The sequence below is a fragment of the Syngnathus scovelli genome, chromosome 2 (genome assembly GCF_024217435.2).
Source record: "Syngnathus scovelli strain Florida chromosome 2, RoL_Ssco_1.2, whole genome shotgun sequence".
NCBI lineage: Eukaryota > Metazoa > Chordata > Actinopteri > Syngnathiformes > Syngnathidae > Syngnathus > Syngnathus scovelli.
This window is the reverse complement of record NC_090848.1, coordinates 1,073,613-1,088,429: the sequence shown is the minus strand read 5'-3', so window position 1 is coordinate 1,088,429 and position 14,817 is coordinate 1,073,613. Positions and strand designations below refer to the sequence as shown.

Here is a 14,817-nt window from a genome sequence, read left to right as displayed (position 1 = left end):
TTTTTTTCTTTGCAGATTGTTTTGTACTTTTTTTTTTTGTTTGTTCCAGATAAACACAATGTCTGAAACATGGCTGTCCGAAACAAAAAATCATCAAGGAAAAAAAAGCTCATTTTTGTTGATTTTTCTGTCAGTTGCAAAGTTACAAGGGCCTGAGGGGCCTAAAGATAACACCCGTAACGGCTCACCTGTTTTCTGAGCTGGGTCATGTGATGTTTGCAAGCTGAACTCTTTGAGTGTCATTTTCAGCTGACAGGAAATGGCAAAATGGCCGCCCCGAGATAGATAAGAACTGGTGGATTTTTGCTGCGTAATGCATAGGTAAAAAAAAAAAAAAAAAGAAAAGTTAGACTTGACAACCAACATGTGGACAGGCCGCTTCAGAGACTCGTCGCCCTGCGACGACGCGGTGGGATAAACACTATTCCAGCCACCAGCGGCTTTAAGCAATTACATGTATGCTTCTGACATTCCCTCAACATTTGAGAGTTGGACAACGCCTTGATTGCTCACATCTCTGGAACCTCATTTTATACACTTGTTCACTTATTTTCCCTTTATAGCTATGGCCTTTTTTTAAACTCACTTGTATTGCCATTTTTTCCTCATCATGAATTTTCCTGCATATTTACATACTCATGTTTTTTTTTTAAATAGATCCATAATTAACACACTGGATATTATGCACATATATTGTCGTATTAAATAAAACGTTTTTGACACTTGTTTTAAAAAAAAAAAAGGTCATTTGAGGTGCTAGGCTAGAAAAACAACGCAAGCATACGGAGAGCATGAAGAACTCCACGCAGGAAGGCTGCAGCTGAGATTCGAACTCTTGACATCCCAACTGTCTGTTGATGCAGGCTAGCCAATGTTTTTTTTCTTTTTTATTATAGGATGACAAAACAAGAATCCCTGTAAGAAAAACAGTCAAATTTACTCTTTGTATATTACATTTTAACATTCAAAGTGTAAATCTTGTAGGCAAGTCCCAACTTCTTAACAAGGGGATAAGGGTTCAAAATAACTACTGCAGTACAGTTGAGGTATTTCCAAACATTGTTGTTGCTTCCCCCTGCTGGCCAAGTGATAGAATTCCGATTTTAGACACTACACAAGCGATTAGTATTGCTTTTTATTGGATCATTTTGCTTGATTGTATTGTATATAGGTTGAATTCAACAAAATGCAGCACTATACATTATAAATGAAATTAGTCCTGCAATGTTACCATCTAACCACAAGGGGTCAGACTGGCTCCAAGCAGCCTTCCACACTTGTTTTCTTGGACGACGCTGGTGCGAGCGTGGCCATATTTGGAAGTGGTTGCTTAGCGGCCTACCAGGAAGTGAGTGAGTGGTACGAATGCTTTGCTCACCCGTGACTAACGAGGTCAAGCACCATTATAAAAAAAAACAACCAAAAAAAAACACATTGTTAGATTAATTCCAGCCAATGACTCAAACACGCTTATCCAGCATATAAAAAAGTACTCTATTATTATCTTAATTGCTCTGTTTTTTTTTTACATACTTCTTTTCATTGACAAATGATAATTTTTTCTCTCTGGAATTATTTGAATATTTTGGATGAATAGGACATGTTGGATGGCTCTAAAGGACAAAAACACAAAAGCGTAAGCATTTTATTCACACAACTGCTACTATAATACATGAAAAGAAGTCATTTCAAGTGCATTTTGGAACGTGAATCTAAATCTTGATTTCGGTGCGGAAGGTCTGTGCGTGCTCATGTTTGGCCGGTTGCCGCCGCGCCCGGACCGTTAGCGTCCCCTCGGGGCCGAGTGATGATGTCACAGAGGTGGGGTCCACGTCCTCAGGTAGCTGACACTTGTGGGTGAAGGTGTTCATCACGGAACCATCCTGGGCCAGCTGGGAAAAGAACAGTAGATAAAGTGACAGATATTCAATAGCTATTGTAACTGCAATTGGACTGTGTGAAAAGTAAGATGGTAAACTTTGGTATTTTTGATGAAAGTGCAAGAAACCATTGCTTACTTTTTCCGCACGGACTTCAATTTGGTTGTTGGATGTGGTGACGATGACATCTTCAGGGGAGAAGTCTCGAACGTCCACTGTGAACTGGTAGGAATCTCCGAGTGCTTTGATCTTGCCGCTCCCGCCTACAAAAAAATGATAATTTTTCTATTTTTTAAATCTTTGTCATGACATAATACAGACCAAACTAAATGTTAATTGTTTGTGCATTTTCCACATTGTCAACTTGAATAAATTTCCTCTTTAAATATAGGGATAGAAAAAATTTTTATGGATTGATTAATCGGCTTAAATAATCGATTATTAATCGTCTTTGGATAGTTGAATTTTCACACATTTTTTTACTTTTATTTATTGCTCTGATCAAATAATGTTATTCTTAAAATAATAGTTAGAATAATGACTCACCAGAGTAGGTTTTTTTTCGCTCAATACTTATTTACTGGAATTCAAGTATTTATTTGGAGGACTGTTTTTACTTGTACTCGATCCCTACTTTTTGAAGTACTCTTACTTGAGTACAATTTTTGGCCTCTGGTTAGACCTTCATCATCATCATCTATTTCGACTATTTAGACACAAGCGAGACTGTTGGAGTGATTGTTTTCTCGATTTTCAACGCATCACCGCGGAAGGCGAGGGAACACTGTAAATGCACTTCTAAGATTTTTTTTTTTTTTTTGTAAAGAGTACTTTCAGAGTCTGTATGATTTCTGTCCTTACATAAAGCAATTGAATCTGTACTTCTATTTCTAATCAATCTATTTTTGTTCTTAACGTCATAGTGTCACTACTTTTGCCACTTCTGACTAGAATAACGTTTAAAAGACAACCCGATTTTAATCTTGTGAAAATATAATTACTGTATATATTTCAAATGGTTAACTTTTTATATCGTAAGGAAATAGTTTCTCTTTCCTACTGACAATTTATCAGTGGATCCAAGTAAATGTTATGACGCATAGATGAGTCAAGATGGCGCATGTCAACAATGATAGAAGTGTGGACAGTGTCAGCTGTCTGCATGACTTGGTGCATGCGCCATTGTGACCTCACGACATAGCTATACCACGCACACACGCACACGCACGCACGTGTATTTGTGTGCACCCCAGTAACCGAGCAACCACTTGGTTATGCCTCTTATTCCGATAGTCTGAAGTCACGCTGATGGCAGGCAGTCCAGCATTCTCCAGTTAGTGCACCCAAAACAAGTGGGACACGTCGTCCTGTGGAGTTCATGTCAAGGTCATACGTGCACATATGAGTGGTTTGATGGAAGATATTTATTTTTGGTATATCCAAACATTTGGCATGTGGAGAAATTGACAATAAAGCTGACTTTGACTTTGATTTGGAGAGATTTTTCAATTTTAGGATCGAGACAAAAATCAAAGTGTGAAACCAAGCCGAAACTCGCAAAGGCTACAGAAATATATTTCACCGTCATTGATTGGTAACACCTTGAGAGTGGGGGGGAAATAGAATCAGTGCCAGTGAGCTTTTTTTTTTTTTTTTTTTTTATCTGGAAAGTGCATTTTCACATACTAATAGGGTTGGAGACACAACCAATCCAGTTATGGAAGTTGTTCCCATTCAATTGCGTGTCTACCATATATCATCCGTCCTTGTTATCTTCAGCGCCAACTAGTTCATTTGTGTGACATCCTTCAAATTGATCTATGGAATTCACACGTCACAGAAAAAACACCACCAGGAACAAAACCAACCATTGCATCCTGGTTTTAAGCTCGTTGCCAAGGACAACATCCTGGTATTCTAGGTTTATCCGTACTTTCGATCGGTGACTGATGAAGTTTCTGGAGATCACAAGCACGCTATTGAGAAACGGCCAACGTCTCTCAAGTGCGTCATGGCTTGCGCCTGGAAAACCTGACCAAGGAGGCGTCTGTGAAGAATCCTAACCAGATGCCTTCGCTACCTCATCTCGCTCCTTCCTATGCAAAGGAGCTGCAGGTCTATTCTGGGCCCCAAGTAACTTGAAGGAAACTTAATATAACCATAGAGGAGTTTTTGAACAAACCTTCTCAAAAAGAGGGACCCCAATTTGCCAAACCAGAGACACAATGTCCAAGATCTAGAACCTTTAAAAACTCCAAGTGGATGGGTAATAGAAGAAGCGTGGCCATGGAAGGAATAAAACTTGTTACACATTGCTCCGTTCATCTGGCCTATTGTCTCCATCTGACATTGCCTTTCACTTACTGGAAAATTTGTCTCCCCCAGGCCTCATGAAGGGGCCAAAGTCCTCCGAAAACATCCCGTGACTCTTCTCCACGTACGGCTTACTGGAGGAGGAGGAGGACGACGACGTCTGATGAAAACTCCGCTCCGATCGGTAGGCAGAAGAGTTGCTCGCACTCATGGATGGCTGAGCTAGCTCTTTCCTTTTTTCCACACTTTCCAGCTAGTAATTATCACAAGACTTTATTTCTTGGTTCTTTATCTCCTTATCATCAATTGCAATTTTGTTTTTGAGCATGCGCTTATATTGGCCCTTTTTTTGAAGAGCCACTCCCCCCTCTTATGTCCCATATAAGCATCAAGTGCCCTTGTGGGGGCAGGAGGTGTGCACGTGTGTGATAATGCTCTATTTTTATCACCGAGCGAGCGAGCGAGCGAGCGAGCGACAGACGGGAAGGCTCTGCTCTTGGAAAAGTTCATGAAGATCGCCTGTAACAGTTGCCATTCCTGCCTTGTCAAGCCTGAAATAGATTGTGTGTGCTTACTGTGCCGCATCACCCGACTGCTCATAAGTTCGGTAAACATTTTTTTTTTTAAAACAATGATTGACACATACATGACGGACAAACAAAGCTGTGAGCAGCATGGAAAAAATCTTATCTCTGAGGTGAAGTTGCAAGCCAAACAAAGACGGAAAGAATGCGCTGGAAAACAAAGCTCTCCGGGAGACGGACGGGGACTTAGCGGTGTCGTGCTTTTAGCGCTATCTACAGCACGTGACGTCTGCACGATGGCATCTCAAACATTCCCATTTAATTCATGGCTTTGGTGTATGTCGTTAGGAGGTGTTTGGGTCGTCGGTACATCACAAGCTTGAGCTTGTTCACATGCTGGGAATGTTCATTGCAAGTCAGATGCAAAGCAGATGGAAACCACAATTCATACAGCAATGTATTCATTTGGTGACTGACAGGATGGTTAGAAAATTACTGTCAACAATCAAGTCAGCATAAAAAAAAATGGCAATTTTGTCTTTCTTTCCCTCACTCTTTTCTTTCTTTTTCTGTTTTCTTTTTTCCTATTTTTCTCTTCTCTCTTTCCCACTCTCAGTATCTTCTCTTTTTCTCTGGCTTTCTCCCTCTTCCATACAACATAATACGATTATCTTTTTTTGGGTCCATCTTTCGTAGTTAATGTTATCACATCTAAAGTTGTGACCAATGACTCTATATGGTCCGCTTGTCAAAACAGATAAGCAAATCATCGGGAAGGCAAGACATGAAAAGGCAACTACGGAAATAACTCCAATTATTTGATGGAAAGCAAGCTCAAATGGACAATAGATCTATCACAGCTTCTAAAAGGGAAAGTGACTCGACGGGATGCGTTCATTGAAAGAAATGAAAAATAAGTAAGCCAGCCTGTCTCAGCAGTGACATTAAATCTGCGTCACGCGTTTGTTTGTGTACATTCCCAACAGACCATGTGTCTCTCTCTCTCTTTCAGCTGCTGTGCATTACATAAGGCAAACAGCTCATCACCGTAGATGGAAGATCTTCTCATGTTACAAAAAAAACTTTTAGTGGATGAGAAGCAATACAAGATGATTGTAACTAGTTTCAAAACAGGACAAAAGTAGCCGGAATGACAGCCTTTATTCAAAATTGAACAAAAGTATGGGGAGTGGCTGGACATACTTGACTAGCTACGGCCCTGCACTGAGCCAGTGATGTCACAAGGTCACAGTGTCCTTAGTGGCTCGTGCATTGATGGAGGCATCGAGTGTGAATTGACTCTTCATATGTATGATGCATTCATATGCTTCAGCTAGATTTTCGGTGCTTTCAAATGCTTCCGGTTAGATTTAAAAGTTAAGCCTCTGCCTGTTACCATGTCAATCTAATCTGCCCAGGGCCTTCAAAATCACTCATCCTGGGCCATCCAACTCAAATCATGTTAATAATTACATTGTTCGTCTAATCAGTCAGATTTTCTGTTAGTTGCTGGGGGCCAGAATTTTTTCCTGTCCTTCGACTGATTGGTCAGAGCAAGCTAAGGACCAAGTGCCAAATGCAACTCCTGCTACTGGGTTTAATTATTGTTAATCAAAAATCAACTCCGATTTCCCCTTTGGTGGAGTGTTTCCATGGAAACAAGTTTTGTAAGTTTCTACCTGTGTGTGTGTGTGTGTGTGTGTGCGAGTGTGTGTGTGTGCAACTGATGCTTGCAGATCTCAAATCTCTAAAATAGCACAAGTGCTAATTGGAAGTGTGAAGGGGAGGTGGAAATGTGCAGAATCAAACACTAACGACTACATTCTTTCCTCAAGGTATGCGGGTGTGTGTGTGTGTGTGTGTGTGTGTGCGTGTGTGTGTGTGCGTGTGTGTGTGTGTGTGTCATGGGAGTCACGAAAGACATTGTTTACACTCTCCTTTTAAAGGGAGCCTGACTTTGAGACAGAGGTCAACATGTAAGGTCAAATGAAGGGCATTTCATAATCAACATAATTGCCATTTACACTTCTACACAATTGAATATTAGTGCAGTATTTTTGTAAACAATATAAAAGATTTTTTTCCCTTTTTTTTCCAAATTTACATTTAAAAGTGTGACTTTGATTGTATTTTTTTTTTTAGTAAATGATTGTCCGGTCAGGTCATATGAATGGCCGCTAGCAATCTTTGCAGCTCTCTCAAGTGCGACTGGCTCAATTGTCTTAATGTCCACGCTCGTACCTGCACACATATCCACAGCGTCTTTCAGGTAAGTCCTTCCAGTTTGGGGTTTAGCTTGAATAACCAAGCGGCGACATCCATTTTAGTTGCAAGAATTAACCCAAACATTTCAAGGCAGCATGAGATTCCCGGATGAGACTCGTCAGAGTGCAAGCCACAGCCGCATGCAGGAGAGAAGAAATGAAAAGGAGAGTAGAACGCTGCTCCGAGTTCATCCAGGGAAACCACACAGACGCTTCCGTGGGTTTGTCAAAGGTTTGACATTCCACTCTGATCCATCAATACATCACCTTAGTGCACTTGACATTTACAGTATTAAGATAATTGAGGTCAAGCTTCTTCTTTCACTACAGGATCGAGCATCCATCCATTTTCTTCATTTAGGTTTCTGCTCAGATGAGATGAAGAAAATGGATGGATGGCAAAAAAATATGCTGCGATTTCGGGCATGTGCAAAATACACACAGCATGTCTTTTTGTAAATGCAAATAACCAGACTGCGGTCGACCGCCGCACGCTTATAGTGTGGTGAGTGACGAGAGACAGAAAAGGAAACAAATAGCAAATCCACAATGCTTTAAAGATGATTTTGACAGATTTTAATTTATGCATGTTATTTCATTTAATTCCACAGGTTGTCTTTTGAAGCTAACATGTTGTCTGGAAAGAATGTGTGCGATGGAATGGTACATCTATGCTGCTCTTGGAATTCTAAGCGCCGTTCTCAGCTTTCTTATGGACCTGACTGTAAGCAAGCTCCTCACAGGTACAACAAAAACGCACATAATGATATTATCATTAACTATATTAACCATCAATTCAAGTTTATTTATTTATTTTTTATAAATCCTACTAAGTAATTTTTGGAGGTCATCAATAGGATGCAGTATATGATGGCGTGTGTACTTGTAGCTCACCAGTGGCTTTACAGCCAGCTGGAGGGCAACAATCTTCTGCAGTTCTTTTGCTGGACTCTCTACCCAGCATGCCTATGTGCCATCTCAGCTTCACTCTGCCACAACATCTGCCCCTTCTCCACAGGTTTGTCTGCCACTGCACAGGTCAATTCCAATGATCATGCAATTGATTGTGATGTACGCTATATAATCAAATGGTCAAATCAAGATGAAAAGGCAGAATTGACATTAAGCTTAAAAAAAGACATAATAATAAATTTTATTTATAAGGCGCCTTTCAAGGCACTCAAGGTCGCCGTACAGACATAAAATAGCATAAAAAATGACCGGAGACATGTTTATGTAAACAATTTTCATGATCATTTTTAACAATTATGCAATGGAGTTTATTGTTTATTACAAAAAACTAATGATAGTTTAACAAATTACTCAATTTTTTTAAATGGCTTATTTTTATTTAGACAAAGAATGGCAGTGCAAACCACTCATTCCTTTCCCAATATAAATATACAGTTGTAAATTTAATACTATATTAAAGTCCTCAAAATTATATTTATGGATCCTTTCAGTAAATGCTAAGAGAGAATATCCCAGAGAAATATATATAATACACAGCAAGTGTACGTTGCAAGTCTGCCCCCTAGTGGATGGGTGGATCTTAATTAGCCCTACTTTGAGACGTTTTTGGTGTTCCATCAGGTTCTGGAATACCAGAAGTGAGGACCATGCTGACCGGCATCCAACTACCACATTACTTATCGCTCACCAACATGATGGCCAAGTTCCTGGGGCTCATTTGTACACTGGCAGCAGGGAGCACAATCTTCCTCGGAAAAGTGGTGAGAGGCTTCTTACCTCCTCCACATGTGGCTGCAAAATCATTTTTCTTATGTAGTCAAGGTTTTTTTCTTTCTTAATATCAGGGTCCATTTGTGCATCTTTGCACCATGATGGCGAGCTACCTGAGCAAGCTTTGCTCGCTGCTGCAAACCACCAAGAAGGTGAATGGACATGTTTTATTGTTTGAATATAAATATAATGGTACTTGGGGATATGAGTGATACTCCATAATAGGTTTTTGAGGATGAACTCAATTCACTTAACACCAAAATGTGGCATATATTGAACAGTCCAACAAAAAGGCTTCAATTTGTTTAACGTAGCTCTCAGTTGAAACATTAAACAAAGAATTACTCGTTCTGTATTTACACAAGTTGACAACACAGACTTAAGAATGTCCTAGCTCAACACCGTTGACTTGCTAACGGTTAGCTTGCCGCTCACATAATTCTGGTAAATGGAATTTTAAATAAATCAGTGTGTGTGTGTGTTTTCTGTTCTCTAGAAGAAAGCAGATGGAGACATGCTAGTTGTCGCCGCCGCAGTCGGTGTCACTAGCTGCTTTGGAGCACCTATAAGTGGTATGAAAAAAAAACACTCAATTATTTCTAAGTTGTCAATTTTTGTCCTCCATCTTCTTTTTCGTCTTTTTATTGTTATTCAGCAAATCAAAGCCAGGCAGCTTTATTCAACACGTCATAACCAAGACGACACCTAAAAGAATTTACAAACAGAACAGTTCATGACATTGAGTGTTTGTTTTCTCCTTTTCTATTCCCGTAGGTGTGCTCTTCAGCATGGAGGTGATGTCCTCCCACTTTGCTATGCGCAATTACTTCCCATCTTTCTTCTCAGTGGCTTGCGGTGCTTTAACCTTCCGCTTGTTATCAGTGTTGAGTGGAGATGAAGGTAAAATATCATTGATTGTTGTTTTTTTAATCCAATGAATAATAAGGACAGATCCATCTAAAATTTTGAGTCATTAGTTTTACCTTTGGTGTTGGCCATTTGGTCCAAGCAATCTGTTGATCTTTTTTCTTCCAAGAGATTTTCTCAAGGCGCTTTTCACAGCTAGGAACAACAAGACTCCCACTGAGTCTTATCGCTCAAACATCGGCAACAGATCCTTTTTAATGCTCTTCCAGCTCGGAGGGCACAAATCAATACGTCGAGGTTCCAAAGGCTTCCGGAAAGCTATTTATAGAGAGGATGGAGTGACATAGAAATCCTGCCTGATGTCGGATATTTTAACTCAGCATGTCGAGCCCTGCCGGTTTTCAAATCGTTATCGGTGTGCAAACAGATACGCACCTTAAAATTGTTTTCATGAGCCTAATCATTATTTTGGATTGAATAGTTATATATCAGCTGATATGAAAAAGTAACATCAATGAGGCAAGATTTGATTTGTTGTGTCCTCCAGAGACTCTTCAGGTATTGTTTCAAACCAATTTCCCGACGGCTTTCCCCTTCCTCCCGTCGGAGGTTCTGCTTTTTGCTCTGCTGGGGTGAGCTCTGACTCTTCACATCCAGTTTCCTTCCAAACCCTGTGAAGACATCAGACTGATTCATATTCACATGAGGTCATGTGGAAACTCTGAGCTGTTGTGTTATTGTTCCAATTAGCCTCATCATGGCTGCTAATGACTTTGTGTGTCTGTGTGTGTGTGTGTGTGTGTCTGTGCCAGAAACAGGCTGCTTTGTGGAGCTGTGAGCTGCTTGTACCTTTCCTTGCATCGCCTCATGCTGCAGCTCATTAGCACAAACGCCGGCCTCATCAATATGCTGAAAACAGAGTGAGCACACACACACACACACACACACACACACACACACACACACAAAATGGTGGAGCCTTTACTTGAGTATAATAATTGTAAGGCAAGGTTGCTTTATTTCTAAGGGGGAGTTACTCGTTCATACGCAAGATGGCTCAATGTACTCGAGCCGAGATAAATCAAATGAAAATGAAATGTTTTGTGTGCAGGAAAGCAGTGTACTCTGCTGTCGTCGCCTTCTTTTTGGCGTCTCTCACCTTTCCGCTCTTCGTGGGTCATCACATGGCTTCCGAGGTGGGTCTTCATCCAAAAAAAAAAAAATAGGCTTTAGAGTTGAAGTGATTAAGCACAGCACAGATTGTGACAAACAAAATATTGAAACGCTCTTCCACTAGATGGCAATTTGTTAATACAATAAAACTTTATTGACACAGCGTATTTGACAACGGCTGCAACAAAGCACTTTACACATATGTCTAAATATTTGTTTTACTTTGCGCTGTTTATTCTTTTCTGTTGAATTCAGTCCACCATGAAGCAGCTGCTTAGCTCCTTGCTTGAAAAGGCAGCATGGACGTCTCAATCTCACAACGCCTCGTGGCAGCTGGAGACTCATTGGGGCTGCTCTGAGCATCCTGTCTTCCTGTCCCTGACCGTCTTTCTGCTCATGAAGGTACAAATAAAGGACTGAATGTACCAGAGACAAAATGAGTGCTAATATGAGCGGCTGACATTTTCATAGGACAATGAGCTGCTTAAAGATTATTTAACCTTTGAGGCAGCAGCGTCTTCCTAAAGCGGGCTGTGAAAAGTTTTATCGTGACTGGCATTTCTGTTTCCTTACAAAATGTGAGATTAAGGAGAAACCAATGATCATGTTGTTACTGGGCAAAACAAACATTGGAAGGCAAAATAATATATATTTGTGAAATTTCCGTGTTCGCAAGCTTTTACTGAAGGGTGAGTTGACAAGAACTCAACAGTCTTCATCTTAACACAATTTCTCTTATTATGTTATTCTCTCGAACGTTTTTCTTCCTCCACTTCCTTATTTTATTTGTGTCCTTTCACTCATGACGAAACATATTTCCCCTCTCTTCAGTCTGTCTATAATAAGCCTTTGTACCTTTCATCCGCCATTATTTGCGTTAAATTGATGCGGTGAATTGGATTAGCGAGGCTTGCGGTGAGTCATATTTATGTTGTTGATTCTCAGCTGTGGATGTTAGCGCTTGCCTGCACTCTGCCTCTCCCGGCCGGGTACTTCATGCCAGTCTTCATTTATGGTGAGTGAGGAAGTAACAATTGCTTTGGATGTGTCATCACAATAGCCAAACAAGATGACTATCATTTGGTAATTGTGTGAAAATATTTGGATTTCTGGTGGATAGCCCTGATTGACCTTCCCAACGGCACATTTTCGATTATATTTAAATGAAAAAAAAAACATTATTTGAATTTTCATGGCATTTTTGGACCAGTGTAGAACACTGGCGGAGCTAAGATTTGTTTTTTTCTTGGATCTGGAGCTTGGGGTGGCCAAGTACAGCCTCCTTTTTTTAATGCTGATTAACATTCAGTATATGTTCCTTGGTGATGGGGGAAATGTGGAGAAACATTTCTGGAAAAATTAGAGAATGCCCAAAAGTCAATTATCTTGTCTTATTTCAGAAAGATGCAATTGCCCTGCAGCCCACCCTTTAGCACCGCCACTGCCTGCTATTGCTAAGTCGACATCCACCTTTGTAGGAAGTTAAGAGCAATTCATAAAATGTGTTTTTCAAAAGTAGCGTATATAAAGTACGTTTGTAAACGACTGCACTTGTGCTAACGTGGATATACAAATTATAGTAATTTTCCGTTGCACAAATTAATTTACATCAGCAGTTTTTCTTTTCTTTTTGGGACACATGAATAGTGGAAAAACGTTCTCAATGCATTTGAACTGGGATGTGTAGGCATTTTTAGTATATGGAATATTGGTTGTTGGATTAGGAATTGTCACATAAAAAAAGTGCTGTGATTTGTAGAGAAGGTTTGTTAGTTTATACAGATTTTTTTTTTTCTTTTGTGTTTTTCCAGGGGCAGCTCTGGGCCGTTTGCTTGCAGAAGGAATCATTTACATTTCCTCACATCCACAGAAATTGTCTTCTATCAATCCTGGGGGATACGCACTTGTCGGTAAAAAAGCCGCTTCAGTAAACACTTGTGGAATCGTATTGTGTTGAAGTGGAATAACATATTTGACCCAAGACACCATTGTGCATAAATAATTGTGTGTAGGTGCAGCAGCCTTCTCCGGAGCTGTGACGCACACCTTATCACCGGCCCTCTTGGCCTTGGAATTAACCGGTCAACTCAGCCATGTTGTTCCCGCCCTCCTCGCCACCGTGCTGGCCAACGGCGTGGCTCGTGCGGGCGGCCGGCCATCTTTCTATGACGCTGTTTCCATCAGCAAGAAGCTGCCACACTTGCCCTCACTCGTCATGGCACGTCCCGGGTATGTCAACATTTTGCAACGTTCATGTGCTCATCTGCGATTGGTAAATCTAGACCACATTTGAAAAAAGGTCCTGCCGTATTAATATTAATATCCAAATCTTTTATGGCTAACTTATTGGTCCCTGAGCAAGGAGATGTGAACACTCTTGAAAATCGTTTTTTCAGGAGCTTGTATATTCGAAAGGTCACCAAATGCTGTCGGGAATATTAGACAGATGGACGATGATAGCAGTTTTCTTCACACGTGGGGGGTGTGGCATGATTTAAAGTATATTTCCCTAAAAAAAAAAAGGCAAGAAGTTATCATTTTAATGCTGAGCATGATATCTACAGAAGAAACCTTAACGCCGTTGACAGGGAAGCAAATCAAATATATCCTTCTGTAGCAGCCTAAATCCCCACGGAATTGTGCTGACAAATTTGCGATAAGCACATTTGCCACTGACTGGAAGTTGCTTTGAGGATAACGCGTCTCTTCTTTGACAGGCTTCTCTCCACTCAGGTGGGACACCTTTTGGGAGCGTCAAAACCAGTGCAGCTGCAGAAAGCGGCCGGCCCGGAGGAGGTCCGCCAGGTTGTCAACAGCAGCAGCGAGACTCAAATCCCCGTGGTGGACTCGCATGGTGGGCTGATGGTAATTAATGATTCGAAAAGGAAAGTTTCTCAGTAATCTTTGTGATGTGCTCTTTTCTGCAATGAAGAGACACCAACGTTGCTGGGCTTTGTCATGCGATCGCAGCTGCTGATGTTCCTGCGTCGATGCGGGAATTCTCAGGTTAAACAACACACACACACACACACACACACACACGAGAGCAGTATTAAAGCGAAAAGCTCGGATAGGTAATTCAATTTCAAAGCACAGGCACTCACAAAGGGCACGTGCTTGCTGAAAGATTCTCCCAAAAGATACAAACAGAGAAGCTGCTTAATAATGGGCGACTGAACGGTATTGTATTCCCGTAAACCCCCCCCCCACCCAAGCAGAGTTGGCGAATCATAAAAAAAAACTGTAACAGACTAAGAAAGTACAATTAAACCCAAGTACACCTCAACCTATTAATCCAGTTGAATATCATTTCCAACTCATCTTGAATCTCGAAATAAGCCGCTTACAGAGGAGTGCCATTCTTTCTTCCTTCATCGACTTTTCTGGACACGCAAACAAATAAAAAGTCTTGTTTTCTTTGTTCAGAGAGTTGATGGACATCTAGAGAAGGTATGCAACATTCGACCTTCTTCTGTTGTGTTGTGTCCTCAAAGCACCATTCAGGAGGTGAGTTTGGGGCCCACCAATTATTGGGCTGTCGATAGCATGGTGCCTGATATTGACTGAAGTGTGTTGTTTCGTTCAGGTTTTCAGCATCTTGAGCCTTGCTGGGGATCAGATTGTGTTTGTCACCGACAGAGGAAGGCTGCTCGGGCGGGTCACGTGGTCAGAGGTAACTCGGGTCGCGTGCTCAGGATCATTGTCCTCTTGCCGTTTTAAAGAAGACACGTGTTTTGTCCTACAGATGAAAAGGATTTTAGAAGATTTAGCCAAAGAAATCTAAGGCGCCCAGAGGAATTACAGCCACGTTTGACCTTTTTCATTAATTTGCAGTTAATTTGAGAACCATTTGAATAAAGAGCCTGAGCACTAATTGGTTGACTTTAAATTAGCCAGTGTGAGTTTGTGGACGAGCTGTTTAAATTCTTGCACGGTGCTTGACTATCTCCATTGGTAATATATTTAAATAAATATTACATTTTCACAATTCCTCAAACATCCTGTAGCAGTTCTCGTTGGCTCTCGTTTTGAAGCAACAAATGGATCATAAAC

General features: G+C 40.8%; 2 protein-coding genes and 1 long non-coding RNA gene across 10 annotated transcripts; 1 reads left to right on the top strand and 2 right to left on the bottom strand.

Moving 5' to 3' along the window:
• Nucleotides 1-1,630: 1,630 nt before the first annotated feature.
• On the bottom strand, nucleotides 1,631-4,525 carry hspb7 (heat shock protein family, member 7 (cardiovascular)). Its single transcript, XM_049752077.2, has 3 exons — nucleotides 4,245-4,525; nucleotides 2,019-2,143; nucleotides 1,631-1,892 (listed from the first exon to the last, which is right to left on the bottom strand). The coding sequence occupies exons 1-3, from the start codon at nucleotides 4,402-4,404 to the stop codon at nucleotides 1,713-1,715; spliced, it is 465 nt and encodes a 154-aa protein (XP_049608034.1). The 5' UTR covers nucleotides 4,405-4,525; the 3' UTR covers nucleotides 1,631-1,712.
• A 73-nt stretch (nucleotides 4,526-4,598) lies between these two features.
• clcnk (chloride channel K) lies at nucleotides 4,599-14,638 on the top strand. Of its 8 annotated transcripts, none has more exons than XM_068648635.1 (22): nucleotides 4,599-5,634; nucleotides 5,730-6,552; nucleotides 6,860-6,986; nucleotides 7,077-7,213; nucleotides 7,593-7,724; nucleotides 7,871-7,999; nucleotides 8,575-8,714; nucleotides 8,799-8,876; nucleotides 9,224-9,296; nucleotides 9,499-9,624; nucleotides 10,139-10,223; nucleotides 10,410-10,511; nucleotides 10,703-10,787; nucleotides 11,020-11,166; nucleotides 11,710-11,779; nucleotides 12,576-12,674; nucleotides 12,777-12,993; nucleotides 13,482-13,618; nucleotides 13,697-13,770; nucleotides 14,191-14,271; nucleotides 14,351-14,437; nucleotides 14,510-14,638. In XM_068648635.1, exons 3-22 carry the CDS (start codon nucleotides 6,943-6,945, stop codon nucleotides 14,546-14,548), a joined length of 2,082 nt encoding a protein of 693 aa, XP_068504736.1. In that variant the 5' UTR covers nucleotides 4,599-5,634; nucleotides 5,730-6,552; nucleotides 6,860-6,942; the 3' UTR covers nucleotides 14,549-14,638. The 8 variants fall into 8 exon arrangements, 7 of the variants coding, with proteins under 7 accessions (XP_068504736.1, XP_068504732.1, XP_068504734.1 ...); XM_068648631.1 differs by having other exon boundaries at nucleotides 10,404-10,511; XM_068648633.1 differs by having other exon boundaries at nucleotides 9,221-9,296.
• On the bottom strand, nucleotides 10,123-10,887 carry LOC125987706 (uncharacterized). Its single transcript, XR_007488143.1, has 3 exons — nucleotides 10,751-10,887; nucleotides 10,441-10,500; nucleotides 10,123-10,262 (listed from the first exon to the last, which is right to left on the bottom strand). It is a non-coding gene; the product is annotated as an uncharacterized lncRNA (long non-coding RNA).
• Nucleotides 14,639-14,817: the final 179 nt, after the last annotated feature.